At 43.8% G+C, this 14277-nt stretch overlaps 1 protein-coding gene across 5 annotated transcripts in view; it reads left to right on the forward strand.

Moving 5' to 3' along the window:
• The window catches only part of REXO5 (RNA exonuclease 5), a 407232-nt gene that overhangs the window by 209338 nt on the left and 183617 nt on the right, over positions 1-14277 (forward strand). For all 5 annotated transcript variants that reach the window (XM_085629097.1, XM_085629095.1, XM_085629094.1 and 2 more), the window contains exons 11-12: positions 2400-2502; positions 5840-6021. In XM_085629097.1, coding sequence (XP_085485223.1) covers positions 2400-2502; positions 5840-6021 — 285 coding nt within the window. The remainder of the gene's footprint in view (positions 1-2399; positions 2503-5839; positions 6022-14277) is intronic.

The following is a 14277-nucleotide window of genomic DNA, read 5'->3' on the forward strand; positions in this document are numbered from 1 at the left end:
TCATGTGATTGCATCAGAGTAGCAAGCAGTAATTACAGTAGCATATAATAAGTAGAAAGCAAACTCACATTCATTGAAATGGATTGCACAGAACTTCTTGTTGCACCAAAGAATGTGCTGCCCCATTCAGGTCGAGGCTATAGTGTCTGGTGAGCATGTGCCAGTTCTTTGAAGTTGCGGCATGGCAGGTGAGTGAGGCGTTCCCCGCATACAAAGTTGATATATAATAAATGCTTCTTATGTGAGTGCATTGTTACTTTTCACCTCAGAGGACAGTTTACTTTGTTGTGAATTATGGTAATGTAGGCAGAGCTCCCCTTTGCTGCCTCTTGTTTCATGAGAGGACTGTCTTTTCCAGGACATAAGAAGGAGACTGATGTGATTTGAGGTTGCATTGTCTTTGCTCTTAAGAAAGTATAAGTCAAGGCAGCTGTGAACATCAAGGGAATGTAATGTAATTTCTACAATTGAAGACAGTTTAGAAAAAAAGGAATATAGCGTCACATGCTCAATCTGGTGGAAATCCTAAGGCACCACATGCATGAATTTGGGATTTGTTCTCTCACTGCACCTGTCTTTGGCAATTTACAGGAATTACTTTTTTCATGGAAATGCCTAAACTTGGCTGGACATCTTGTGGATGTCCATGCAAGGAGGATGAAGAAGGAATCATTAAAGCTTGTGGATGTATGAAAAATCCAAATTCTGAAGCAGTAGAATCACAGTTGACATGTTTTGTGTGACTACTGGTTAGAGACCGAAAAGGTTAGAAATATGGTGTGTTCAGAAAGGATGAACCATTTATACTTCAAAATAAGAACACATGTATATTAAAAGCTAAACTGTGCCTTAGATGTAATGCATATAAATGTTCATTAATATGCTATTTGTAATATAGGAATAACATGGCTAAATCATCAGTTTAATCAATTTAATTTGACAATTATGACATGAATGATCTTGAGCATACTAACCTCTTGTTGATTATTACCCGTATCTTATATTGTGCTACAACTTGCTTTTGAAGGTTTTAAAAAGCTTTTTTTTAGCCAGTATTTTGAAATTCACCAAATTTTGGCGGCGTCTTCCTGGTGGTGATCACATTAGCTATAGTGTGCTTATTGTTTGTGTTTTTTTTTTTTATCTGAACAAAGTATTAAGGATAAACTCTAATTTCCTCAAACATATCCATCTTCATGCTATTGTATGGCCATTACAATTTAATCAATTTCAATGTGATTTGATCAGTGAGTTTCCTTCCGCTGTGATGTGGGTAAAATGTTGCTCCTTAAGAAATTATATATCGCAAACACCTACCTGAAAATAATCCCAGCACTGCACTGGGTTATACGTAAAAAAAGAAAACCCTGCGAGCATGTGATTGAAGGGGTGGCTGGTTTCTAAGAGTGAAAGTGGACCCTGACTGCATTGTTGTTTTGTTTGTTTTCAGCTCTAGTAGCCGACTTAGGGCAGTCCTGAGGGACACTTGGATGTTGTTCCAAATCCTCTTTGCATAGAAGGAGAAAGTCTGTTGTCTTGTTTTAATTCTTTGCACTCCTTCTCGAGTCTGATGGTGTTCCTGGATGTGTGTGTTCGCCGAGAGTCACAGGAGAGGTCAGCCATATAGTTAGGGGTGTCCCAGTTATGATGCAGATGGACAGGCAGATAGTCAGGGGTGCCCTAGCTATGCTTCAGATAGACAGGGGTGTCCCAATTATGATGGATTTTGGATTAAATCAGTAAATCATCTACTTAAGCCTTAATTCACCCAACATTCATAAAACCACCATCTTAACTATTATTGGAGATGTATAGATGGCTTGGAAGGCCATTCTTTTAGGTCGTCTTTTATTAAATTGTAGTAAAATCCTGCATATCAAGCAGCCCGTTACCATATATCTACTCCTGTTGAGAGTACCAGGAATCGTACACAATACATTACATTTAGGCAGTTGCTTACTTGAAATTTGCCATCTCCAACCTCAGTTTTCGGGATGCACATCATTAGGAGTGTGTCCTCAAGCTTCTTTGAGGTTGACCTACCTGTCTGCAGCAAAGTCTGGAAATTGAGGGAATAAAATAGGAAAATTTGATACTGCATGTAGGACAGGATGTTAGAGACTTCTTTGATATCCAAGTGTCCCTCATGATTTGTAATAACCATTATTTTGAGTTTTGTTGGAGTCCCTATAATGAGGTCAGTTATTTTTAAAGATAGTGATCTAGGTAATGATGCTCAGTTCAATCCTGTAAAAATGAGTGCTCCATATAAAAAAAAACGAATTAATTTGCCTTTCCAGTGCTAAAATGAAGTGTTGGTCTAGGAAACTATGCAATCTGACTTCAATACAAGACAATATTATTCATGGTATGTACCTTTCTCTCCCAAATTATTTTAGGCAAGCGATTCAGTGTGAAAACCAAGATGGTCATGATCCATCAGAGGATGCTAGAGCAGCCCTGGAATTAGCCCAATATATGATTTTCCATGGTCCCAGAAAGGTTAGTAAACTGTTTAGATTTGGCATGCAATAAATAGGACTCCGTTTGTGTCTCATTGCATAGGTCCAAATAACATTTGCCTACTGTGCATCTTCTGTTCTTGCAAACGTGTAAGTCACTCCACTTTCTCTAAGTTATTTGTGAAAAGCATTTTACCCATGAATATCCTGGGTAAATAGAGCATCTGCGTAGAGCAAACTAATGAGTCTACAATTTTCTTACAATTGCAAATGTGCAGCATATTTCTGTGGTAGTTTTAGTAATGTTACCTTATTGTGTCTGTCCATTTCCCTTGAATGCTATAACCCCCACTGAGTGCAAGAACATATCAATCACGTAACCGCCCAGAACCATAACCTTGAGCTTCACTCAAGGGTGCTGTTCAGTAGGAAATAATTTACAAAGCACTAATATTTTATTCTTCTGCTCTCTGGATGCTATTGACAATCTGCACCTTTTCCTGTAGTATTTTGTAATGCATTAGCTACACATGAATTATTGTAAATGAACAGTATCTACTGATTTACTGCACTTTCCATGCAGGCACACCACTCTCTGTCTCATAATACCCACAAGGCTGGGAAAGCACACATGATCTAACTAGTCCAAACTACTCCTGTAGCCAAAATTTCTTTTTACAAATCTGAAAACATTGAGTAATTAATATGTACTGCAGTACTTAAGTGAACTTGATCACAAGGCTGGGGGACTACTATATTAGGGTGTTCACTGGACAGGGAGTACAACCTGGTCTTATATGCAAGCCTCTTACAAAGGATCAGATACTTTTTTCCTCCTAACCCTCACAAGCCTGCTGAAATACACCCTCACTCAATCTTTGAGTGCTGTCCTCCATATAGCTGCTTGTTTTATCTTTGAACAGTGTTAAGTACAACTACATGGGCACTGTCATCATAAATCTTCACTGGCTTCCCCTCCCAGCATGCATCAAATTGACATTTCTATGCGTAGACAAGGCCACCCACACTAGCAAACCAAACTACCTCACTGAAAAATAACACCACATAAAGCGCAAACCTGCAGTAAATGAGACTTTGGAAGAAACCCCTTCCTCGTTTCACGATACCTGCCCTACCTTCCATTCCTTATCTGTGTGCATCTTGTCCCTTCACTTACGCCTCCACCCCCAGACCCCTGTTCTGTTTGTACATTTGGAGCTAGATTCTACCTTTTCCTGTCTTACGCTTTACCCTGGGCATAGTTTTGTAAAATCCCTCTCTTGTTTTCTCAACATAACACATTTTTTGGGGTCACTTGGACTGTGTCGTAGAGATTATATATTTTGTGAGCTTGAAGAAAACCTAATAAGCGAGTTCTTAACATCAACAGTATTCACGTCCGTGATGCTGATGGATGAGCCATGTGAAAGAAACCTCGCCTTACCTGTGGTGGGTTGTGCACAAACTCTAGAAGTAGAGATGTTCTGGCCCTGCTATCTTCTTTATTTCCTAAGTGCCCACTACATGTGCAAAGAGGAAGTGTGCTGATTTCCACTGCCACCGGGACTTTACCACAGAAAGACCAGGCTTTGCATTGTAACCTGCTGTCTTTCGCTCTTCGTATATGACCACAATGTTCCATGTATGTCATATACATGTTGATTTGGAGAAACAGAGCAGTTTCTGCCATTAACCCTCCCGTTACAATAATTTAAGGAATATTTGTGTAGGGTTTTGTAACTACAGTTTGCCCTTCCCAGAAGAATAAATGTCATAAGCGAAAGTATTGCGTAGCCATCCTCTTCCTTGTGCCATCATGTCTCGGAACTCAGCAAGGTGAAGACATTAGCCACCATATCCAATCTAAAGTGTGTCCTCTGTTGCCTCCTTTAGCCCTTGAGTTCTCTTAGGGCAATTGCTTTATTGCCAGATCTTCAAAAACCAATAACCTCAGCGCAGTGGAAACTAAGCATTTTGAAAGCCAAGACAGGATTCAGGAAATAATGCCCTAAAATCACAGAAGCTGAGGGGCTGGAACTACAGGGCCACGAAACAGTGCTTATTGTATGGTCTTTGTGGTACGGATCTTTATATTAGCATGCGTAATCTACAAGGAGGTTTCTTACACCCTTCGAGACTCTAATGCAGTGATTTAAATCTGAACTAGTTCCTGAACAGCATTGCAGGATATTAGCACACATTCTCTTCCGTTTGCACCCACCAAAATGCATGATCTCTGCCCAAAGGTTGCCACATTCCTGGATGCTTGGAAAACAAGTGCCGCCATGCTGTGACTGTCCTGATCCACAGACCTTGCTCATTAGCTAGTCTGTGTGCTTCCTCTGACAGGAGGAAAGTTGTAAAGAATGCAGCAAGAAAATACAGTTGCATTTATCACTCCTCTTGTCTTCTTTTAGGATACTGATTCATAAAGCTCTTTGCTCCATATTGTCTGGTTGAATGTGTAAGTCAGTGTTCCTTTCCTGCTAATCTGTGACTGGTCACAGTTCTTTCAGAGGGTCACCATGATGAGGACCCGAAGGAATCTGTCAACATTGTTTGCAGTAACATCAGAAATGTTCTTGTGAAGTGGGTTTTATGTTTGATCAAGTCTTTCATAGAATTTCATGTTCCGCATTAGGAGGTATTTGTCAAACATCTCAACACCATGCACTCCCTGGGCTTCTTTCAGTATGGCAGATGCCGGGCACTTAAACTATGTATGAAAGTGCATGCCACAACATAGTCAAGCTTTTTCAAATTAAATAATTCTGCATTGTATATATCTTTATTGAATACATAGTTATATTTTTGTGATTCGCAGAGGCATGAAACCAAAAAAGCATAGGCTGTCTAAATGGCAGCGTTCAATGTACAAAGAGAAAAAGTGTCTCAGGTTCTACAGTTCCACGCTGCCTTTTTTTCTACTATGCATAAGAAGTAAAATCCAAGAAAAGTATCAAATCTATTAAGGATAGTTTTAAAAAGGTTTAAATTTGATTTGGTTTGCCGCCTCCCAATACATTAGCTGCAAATCATGAAAAAGTTTTAAGCACTTACTGAGATAAAGGATGAGGCCTGTCTGCAGGCTTCATGACAGAATGAAATGGGAAACCGTGCAAGCGAATGGCTTTCAGCTGCTTTCCAAGGGAGACATAGCAGTTTAGGGTGTTTTCAGTCCACAGTGGATAAAGTGATGCATTCTCATAGCATGTGCACAACAGATAACTCCGTTTAAATAACTATCTTTGGCTTTGCCGAGGGTTACATAATATTCAGGTGTGTTCCAAAGTGTCTCACTTAAACTTGCTATCCTGATTTTTGCTGTGTCTCATATCCACGACCTTCAGTTACCTCTTACGTTTTGTTAATTCCAGGTTGCTGAGCTGAACCTGGATCAACGTCTGAAGCAGTCAGTACAGACAAATGGTATGGTTCAGAAAGCTACTAATATTGAATCGCTTCCGCCACAAGATGCAGCCATACTCCAGACCACGAGGAATGGAATGTCCAAAGACCCCGAGATCATTTCAAGTGCATCTACAGCTGATGACCCCAGGTATTCTGAAGGATGACCCTTTTAAGGAAGGGGTGTGTTCTATTGGCTGAGTTTCAAAATTAAGAGCATGAGAAAATTCAAATCATGGGTTCTAAATAGGCCCAAATTGTTCATTCCTGATAAAAAATTGTTTTTCTCAGAGTTTCAATCCTGTTATTTAGAGTTCCTATGTCTTACAGTGGATTCTGCTCGCAGATGATCGTTAGATGAGAAAATCAATTTACAGTCCTACCATAGTCAAGGTTTTAGAACTGCAGGATTTTTTTCTTTAAGCGGTGTGTTACTCAGAAGAGACATGGGATGTCAAACCATATCTGGATTTATATTAGAGAAACTTACATTGGTGCAAACAAATCTGCTTAAAGCCATTTGCATAACTTTTGCTGCTTGTTTAACACAGATTGGAGCAAATAGAATTTGCTCCCTGGTAAATACTGCATGAAGCAATTCCACACAATTGTGTCTGTGTTTATACAATAAGTATAGAAAAAACATTTTCCTCACTGTTAAATTTAAGAGCTGGAACTATGGGGAGGAAAAGCCTCAACCACAGTTGCAAAGTGCCCAAAATGTCAAGATATCTGATTCCTTGTAGAATAGCGTGCTTCTGTCTGGAATCCCTGACTTGTTCTTTGTTGCTTGGCCAAGCATCACAACTCTCATTTGATAATATTACTTGTGGTAGATAACCAGCAGCACCAAAGCAACATCACACTTAATAAATAAGTTAAAAGTTCCTGACCAATTTTATTAGAAAGAATACAATTTAAGGATAAAATTATACCAACATATTTGGTAATGAGTGTATGGATCAGGAGTTCTAAAATTATAAGGTTTTTCCCTAAGATTAGAAACTAAAAATCCAGTGCAAGTCAATGGGCTCAGTTGATGATGACCAGGCAACCTCTGAGGCCAGTAGGTTATGAATTACTGCTGTTAGTTTGCCCTAGTCACAGTTTATGCCGGCCCACCACCTAGGTGGTCGAAATTAGGTTATTGATTGAGGTAGGTGAAACCCTACTCATGCAGCAGCCACAATCTTTGTCAGGACAAAGTCACAAGCAAACTCCATATTAACCTGCGCTTAACTCTGTAGTAACTTGACACAAAAACAGTCGAGCTTAACTTGGAGGCAATGTGAAAAGTATTTTTGCAGCACTTCAAACAGTAATAAAGTGAAAACACAACCCAAGAAAAATCTCACACCAATTTAGAAAAATAGAGTAGCATTTATTTGAGACCAAAGCAACAAAAATCCAATCTTTAGAGCCCAAGCTATGCACTGTTACAGATATTAGTTCAGTAAAGCGCCTATAGCACAAACCACCACTTGTGGTTATCTGGTTGTGTGAGACCAGGTGAAAGCCACAAGTTCAGGCCAACCACGATGGAGTTTGGGACAGATACAGGGACCAGGTTAGTCCAGCTGAAATAGTTGCCTTCACAGTCCATTACGAAGAGTTCAGTTTGTTATGAAAGGGGCCACAAGGAGCAGGGAGACCTGCTGACGTCCGTCGCTGTAGTGTGAAGATCCTGTTGTGCATTGCAAATGGTCTTTGAGCTTGTTATGTCAAAACTGGAGGTCAGTCAGACCCTTTGAGTCACTTCAGCCTGGGACGAAGGATGCAGATCCAGTCTTCCTTCTCAGCAAGCAGGGCAGCAGGCACCAGAGCAGCAAAGAAGCAGGGCAACAAAGTGGCAGTCTTTTGGGCCGCAAAGTAGTACAGCAGTCCTTCGGTAGCATTAACAGGTCCAGGAGTGTACTGAAGAGTTGGGTCTGAGGGTCCAGTAATTATACCTAGTGCCCACTTTGAAGTGTGGAAGTTTCTAGAGAATTCCCTTTGAAGTTCTATGTCCCCTGCCGTGACTCCAAGCTTTGTTTGTCATTTGGTTACTTTTTCCTGCGGACACAAAGCATCATATATAATAAAGTATCAAGTGTTTGGGAGATAAGACCAGCTGAAACAATTCAAATTCAAAGACTTATGCTAGTTGTATATTGGTGATATACAGTTAGGCAATAAAATGAAATGCAAACTGCTAAATTGTATAAAGCAAGAAGTGGCATGGATCATCCCTGAAGTTTTGTTCTCAAGTAATTGAAATCCGATAAGCGTGGCATACTCCTGTTGGTTCATTTAAAATGTATGGGTGGTCTAGTAATTAATAGTAGAGTAGATTTAGATACACCAGCCCAATGGACTAGAGGCGGTAATGCTGGTTCCACCATAATTGATTATATAATCTCCATTAATGAATCATTTTACCTGATCTCAGAAATGTATATATTAGGTTCAATGTATAGTGATTATTCAATACTTCAAGTTTTTTTTAACTTTCTGCTTCAACCAACCTCAGGCTAGACTCTAGTGATTGATAATGTCAGGCCGATGTTCAAGAAGTAGCAATTGTATTGCAATCAGTCTCATGTAAATATTTTTAATGAAATGACACTTGTCAAGTGTAGATATATCAAATGTTACTAATGATGGTGTAATAATTGAGTATAAGTCTTGAATACAGAAAGTGCAAAAAAGAATGAAAAATAACCCAAATGAGTAGAAGACCCTTTGAATACAAATGTAATCTTACTAATTGTACGACCACAGTCCCAACAGAATAATGGACCAACACAAGAGGAATAAGTCAAAAGTCTCAATGATACGGGCAACCTGTGATGAATTACTAGCAATCCATATATAGATTTTTTTTTTTAATGTCCTCCCCTGTATAACGAAAACAAAGTCTGCTGAGTGATACCAGATTCAATGTATTCTGTTGAGACTGTGTATCAAAACATCGACGGATTATGACCACCACAATCTCTAACTATGAGGACTCATAAGCTTCTCCTTCAGGAAAATCTACATAACAAATTCAAGGAGGATATAAAGATTGGGTGGTCTCCTTTCAGTCTCGGATCGGTTTTGGTTGTACAACAATATTTTGGTGATCCTTACTTGGTAGCAGAATAGTGTGATTTGTTTGACCCTACCTTCATGACTTTACTGCATTATGTATTAAATAAATTGTAACTTTTTGTTATTGTACAAAGAAGTATGCATGCTTCTGCAATTATTTTGAATTGTATAAATTGTTATTTACTGCATTGAATGGTGTAGAATGGATATTTCTACCGTATCTCGAGAACAGAAAGCTGAATCTTAAGTTACTCCTTCAGAAGGCATTGTGTGCTACATATGTCCATACCCAGTTTCCTGTGGTAATTATTGGGTTGCCCTTTTGTGGTAAACTTTCTAAAAGTGGCATTTTGAAAATTGTAATTTAAAATCTGACTTTACTATTAAATAGGATGTTTAATTACAGTTTCTCAGACACCAAACATGAATGGTTCACCTGCTCCCAATCAAAAGTTAGCTCTTATTAAATGTAATAAGGCAACTCGGTGTTATCCTATGGAAGAGGTAGGCCTTGCAGTGGTGAGAAAATGGTTTTAAGAGTTTTTTTACCACCTGGACATGTAAAAGTTAAAAGTGCGTATCCAACCTTTTAAATACACTGCACCCTGCCCTATGGGCTATTCAGGACCTACCGCAGGGGTGCCATATGTATTAAAAAGGATGGTTTGGGCCTGGCAAAATAGGCAGTTTAATTGCACGCACAGGCTGCAATGGTAGGCCTGAGACATGTTTAAAAGGCTACTTAAATGGGTGGCACAATGAGTGCGGTAGGTCGATAAGTAGCATTTCATTTACAGGCCCTGGGTACAAGTAGTACCACTTTACTAGGGACTTACAAGTAAATTAAATAAATGTGCCAGTTGGGTGCAAGCTGATATTGCCATGTTAAAGGAGAGAGCACACACACTTACGCACTGGTTAACAGTGGTAAATTGCACAGAGTCCTAGGGCCAACAAAAATGAGATCAGCAAAAAAAGGGGGATTAAGGCAATAGGTTAAGGGGGAAGACCTCCCTAAGGCTGACCGGTCTAACACTAGGTATCTGGTGTGGCAGGCTGGCGACGGAGTGAGGTCAGGAAAAGATTAATGGTTCATCTCAGTCAAACGTATTATTTTCGTACTTTGGGCATGTTTTTTTGGCAGTCCAAGTCCTCAGAAGGGCAAGGCAATGAGCTGCACCCAAGCAAATTTAGATATGTGGTTTTCGAGGACCCGCTGGGGCCTTGAACTTCACCACAAAAAGCTCAGAGAAGGACAAACCTGGAAACTGAAGACCCAAGGTGGCGTCTTTATGAATAATTTGAATTCTTTTCCAGCTGTTTCAGTTTACTGTTGTTTCTGTATGTGAGAGTTCATTACTGGGGCAAGGCTTGAAGCTCTAGCTCTTATTACCCATCAAATTCTTTAATGCCAGTCATCCGTCCAGCGCTACACGTTGCAAGCTTGTGAACTACCTCTAGTGCCCCTGCTACTTTTAATTCACAATTTTCAGTTTCTTTGTTGGTAGCTTCTTCATTTAGTTATTTTATGACTTATAATTCAGAGTTCAAAACTCTAATTGTCTCAGTTATCTGTGTTCAGGTTAAAATCCCCTTCTCCAGTGCCTAAAATGCCTGTCGATTCCTCTAAATCTCGGCAAAGATTTTCAAAGACAACATATAAGAGTTGCAGCTCCTATCTGGATAATAAAGAAAAAGCATTGTGCTTTTAGACCCTCATCCCTATAATGTTATAGTCCATTGTTGTTTTTTTCCTGACTCTGACGGAAAAGTTTCTGCTACACAAAAATGTGAGGTTCCCCTAAGAGCTTAGTTCCAGGTTCAGCCTGAAGCTTCTCTGATGAAACTATGAAGACAGAAAGTTCTGACAGAAGGTTCCTCTGGCCCTAATGAGGTTTCTTCTGTAGTCGCATGTAATGAGGTAGCCCCTCTTGACACTATTGTGGCAAGAAACTCAAAATTTGAGTTAGTCCTTCATCTTTAGGAGTGGTACTCCTTGATTAGGCTGGTTTATGGTCCTTTTCAGTGGTCTCAAAACTTGGAAGCAGCTCTTCATGATAGTACACAGGATGATTAAGACCTCGAAGCTGGGGAACAGGGTTCGATTCTCTGCAGGGTCGCTCAACATCCTGTGATTCTGGGCAAATCGCTAAATCTCCACGTTCCTAACAAAAAATGAATGTGTCTATCTGAAACATAAAGTGCTATAATACCTTTGGGTCGAGTTCAAGCTGAATAAAACCTTTTTCTAAATTTCCCATTTTACTGACTCTAGGTTTGTGCATGAGGTGCTGTAGCACCCCCAGATAACGTTGAAAGAGTTCTGATTGATGATTACAAATTATGTGGCCATTCAATTGTTTTTCTTCTGGCAGTATTTTTTAAAAAACAGCTGTCAAATATACAGCAGCTTCTGCAACCCGCCGCTAACTATTTTAATATAGAGAGCTTTGTTGTATTTACCTTTCTCTGCCTGTTAAGCGAGGGATTGTTGATCCTGAACCCATTAACGCTATCCGTGGGATACATGAGTGTGTAGAAGGAAAGGCATCTGATAGACTACTAGCCGCAGATTCCTTAACGTAGAATTATCCCCAGGCGGGAGACTGGACCCGGAAAACTTTCTTGCCCAGCATCTCTGCGCGCCGTGGGGCAGTACCTCGTGACTCCGCCCAATGTCCTCCGCGGGCGTGACGTCAGCGAGGTCACATAAGCCTCACCCTGGCGCGCTGACGTCCGTTTTCTTCTTTTCCACGTGCAACGCAGACCCAGATAGTGTTCCTGGTCTGCTTCAGGCCTTCTTTTTAAGCTTAGCGTTTCTTGGATACAGTGTGCGAATGCCTTGGGGCTTCAAGACGTGCTCGTCTTGCGCACGCCAGATGTCGCCGACGGATCCTCACCCCATCTGTATGTGGTGTTTGGGGGAGCACCACAACTCAACGGACTATTGGGCGTGTCAGCAAATGAAGCCGAAGTCCCGGCGGGAGCGCCGGATGAAACTCCTTTCGGCACGCATGTCCAGGTTGGCGTCATCGCTGCATCCGTCCCCTGCGGACGGCTTCAAGAACCGCCGCTTCCATCTCCGACATCGTCCTTCTCCCAGGCTGCAAAGCATCGCTCACCTGTTGGTGTCGCAGTTTGTCCCCGATGCCCGGTCCCCAGCCTGTTGGGGGCGTGCGTTCGCCGAGGGTGGTGCGGCCCTGCGCGTCGCCACCCTATCCGCCGTTCCCCAGCGCAGGGGCGACCAGAGCCCAGATGGAGGCCTATGCGGCAGCCTTGCAGGCCTCTTTGGCTCTTCCTCCTTCTCCTTCTCTTCCTGGGACGTCTGCGGATCCCTTGCCGCGTGCGGGGACTCCTGCGGGTCGCCGGCGGCCCCGGCGCCGACAGGTTCGGATCCAGGTTCGGAGGATGTGGTGCCGTCGGCGTGCGGCCCTTCGGGGTTCCCTCCTTCGGACCACGGCACCTCTGCCTCGCTGCAAACCCCTGTGGGAGTCCCTGTGGTGTCGCGGGAGGTTGCCAGGGCTCGGGGCATGTTCTTGAGTCCCCTTGGTCCTCTGTGCATGCAGCGGCCTTGTCTGAAGCCGAGGTGACGCCACTCAGGCGCCGCCGGCTGCTGGCCCTGGCAGCGCCACAGGGAGCGGCTAGGGGTTGGGTCGTGTCCCCGGGCCCCCCTCTTCCCTCCACGCAGGCGGCTGCCCCTGGAGGTCGAGTCGCCGCTTTTTCGGCGCCGTTCCTTAGCCGCCGCGGATCCGACCCAGCCCCGGTCTCCCGCGCCGTGCGTTGTGGCGGCGGTCATTCCGGCGTCCCCTTCGGCGCCGGTCGACGTTGACCTGACGCCGGTGGCGGACTCTACGGCAACGGTCCGACGTCGGGTCGTAGATTCGTCTTTGGATGCCCCCTCTTCTCCTGAGGTTCGGCAGCTGTTTGTTGGCTCTTCTCCGTAGACATGTCGCCGCTTCGTGGTTTTATCCCCGACGTCTTCTAAGGACGGCTCTTCACCATCACCGCGCCCGTAGTCTTCGCCAGAGGCGCCTCAGGTTCCCCATTTATCGCTCCCCCCTCCCCCTTTTCGGGCTTGGCCTTTCCTTCCTCCGATTGGGCTAGGGGACGGCCGCCTTAGCTTGCAGCTGTCGCCCACGGAGGAACTGCTTTCCCCGCCACGGGGCCCTACGGAGGCAAGTGCTGCCTTCGCTCGGGCTGTTTCCACGGCTGCAGGCATCTTGCGCATGGGCGATCCAGCTGCCCATTTCCCCACGGATCATTTGCTGGAGGTTCTCCATCAGGGCTCTGGTGGACGGGAGCTGCTTCTTCCCTTCGAGGCTGCGCTCCACAATTCTCTTTTGGGGGCCTTCTGCACTGCCACCGTGCTGCTCCGCATGATCCTGTCTGTCTGTCCCTCCACCCTTCTACCATGGGCCCTCTTTTACAGACTGCCTTTCCCTCCTTGCCATCGGTGTTGTCTCCCCCGTCGCGGGAGGCCTGCTGGTTTGATTCCTGGGGGTGCAACCTCTTCGCCTCCTCCAGTGCTGCTTTACGGGCCCTTAACACTCTTTGTGTGTTGGCCAGAGCCACTTCTTGCTTGTGGGACTCGGTGGAGTCCCTTCTGTCTTCCGCTTCTCAGGAGGGTGCCTGCGTTGATCTGCTGCACCATGTGTTGGATGGCCGGGAGCTGGCGGCGTTTATTCTTCGCTCGGCTCTGGACGTTTTAGAGGTGCTTGGTCGTACCATGGCTACTTCGGTGGCCCTTCGTCGACATGCCTGGCTACAGGATAGTGTTTTCCCTGAGAACGTTAGAGAACGGCTGGTTGACCTCCCCTTTGATGGCGCTCTGTTGTTCCACGCCCCTTCGGATTCTGCCATTCAGAGGATTCTTGCGGGGCTTCGCCCTCCTCCTCCTCCTCCCCCCTCAGTGACCTCACTGTCAGTCTGTGTTTTAGCAGGTCTTCTCCCGTTGTTTTCCTGGGGCTTTGTAATGGGTAGCCCAGGTTGTGTGTTCTGTCTGGTTGATATGCCTTAGGGTCCTTTGTTGGGCCCTTGGTGCTGTTGGCTGCTGGTTCGGCCCTTTGTTGACTTGTGGTTTTGGCTGTTGCTAAGCCCGGTAGGCCCTGAGATTAGGCCTTCTGTCTCTTCTTTATGGGCTGCTTGGTAAGCCGTCTGCGGGGGTTTTCTGCAGGTCTTTCCTGTTTTGTCCTCTGCTGGGGAAATGTTTTCCTAAGAGGTGTTCCCATGGTTCTTGGGACGTAACCTACCCTATGTGGGGTACTTGTAGCTATTACATAGCTCTGTCATGTGCTGGGGAGGTGTGGTCACCCTTTCGGGTTCCTTGCTCTCCGTG

The sequence above is a fragment of the Triturus cristatus genome, chromosome 10, assembly GCF_964204655.1.
Source record: "Triturus cristatus chromosome 10, aTriCri1.1, whole genome shotgun sequence".
In the NCBI taxonomy this organism is placed as follows: Eukaryota; Metazoa; Chordata; class Amphibia; order Caudata; family Salamandridae; genus Triturus; species Triturus cristatus.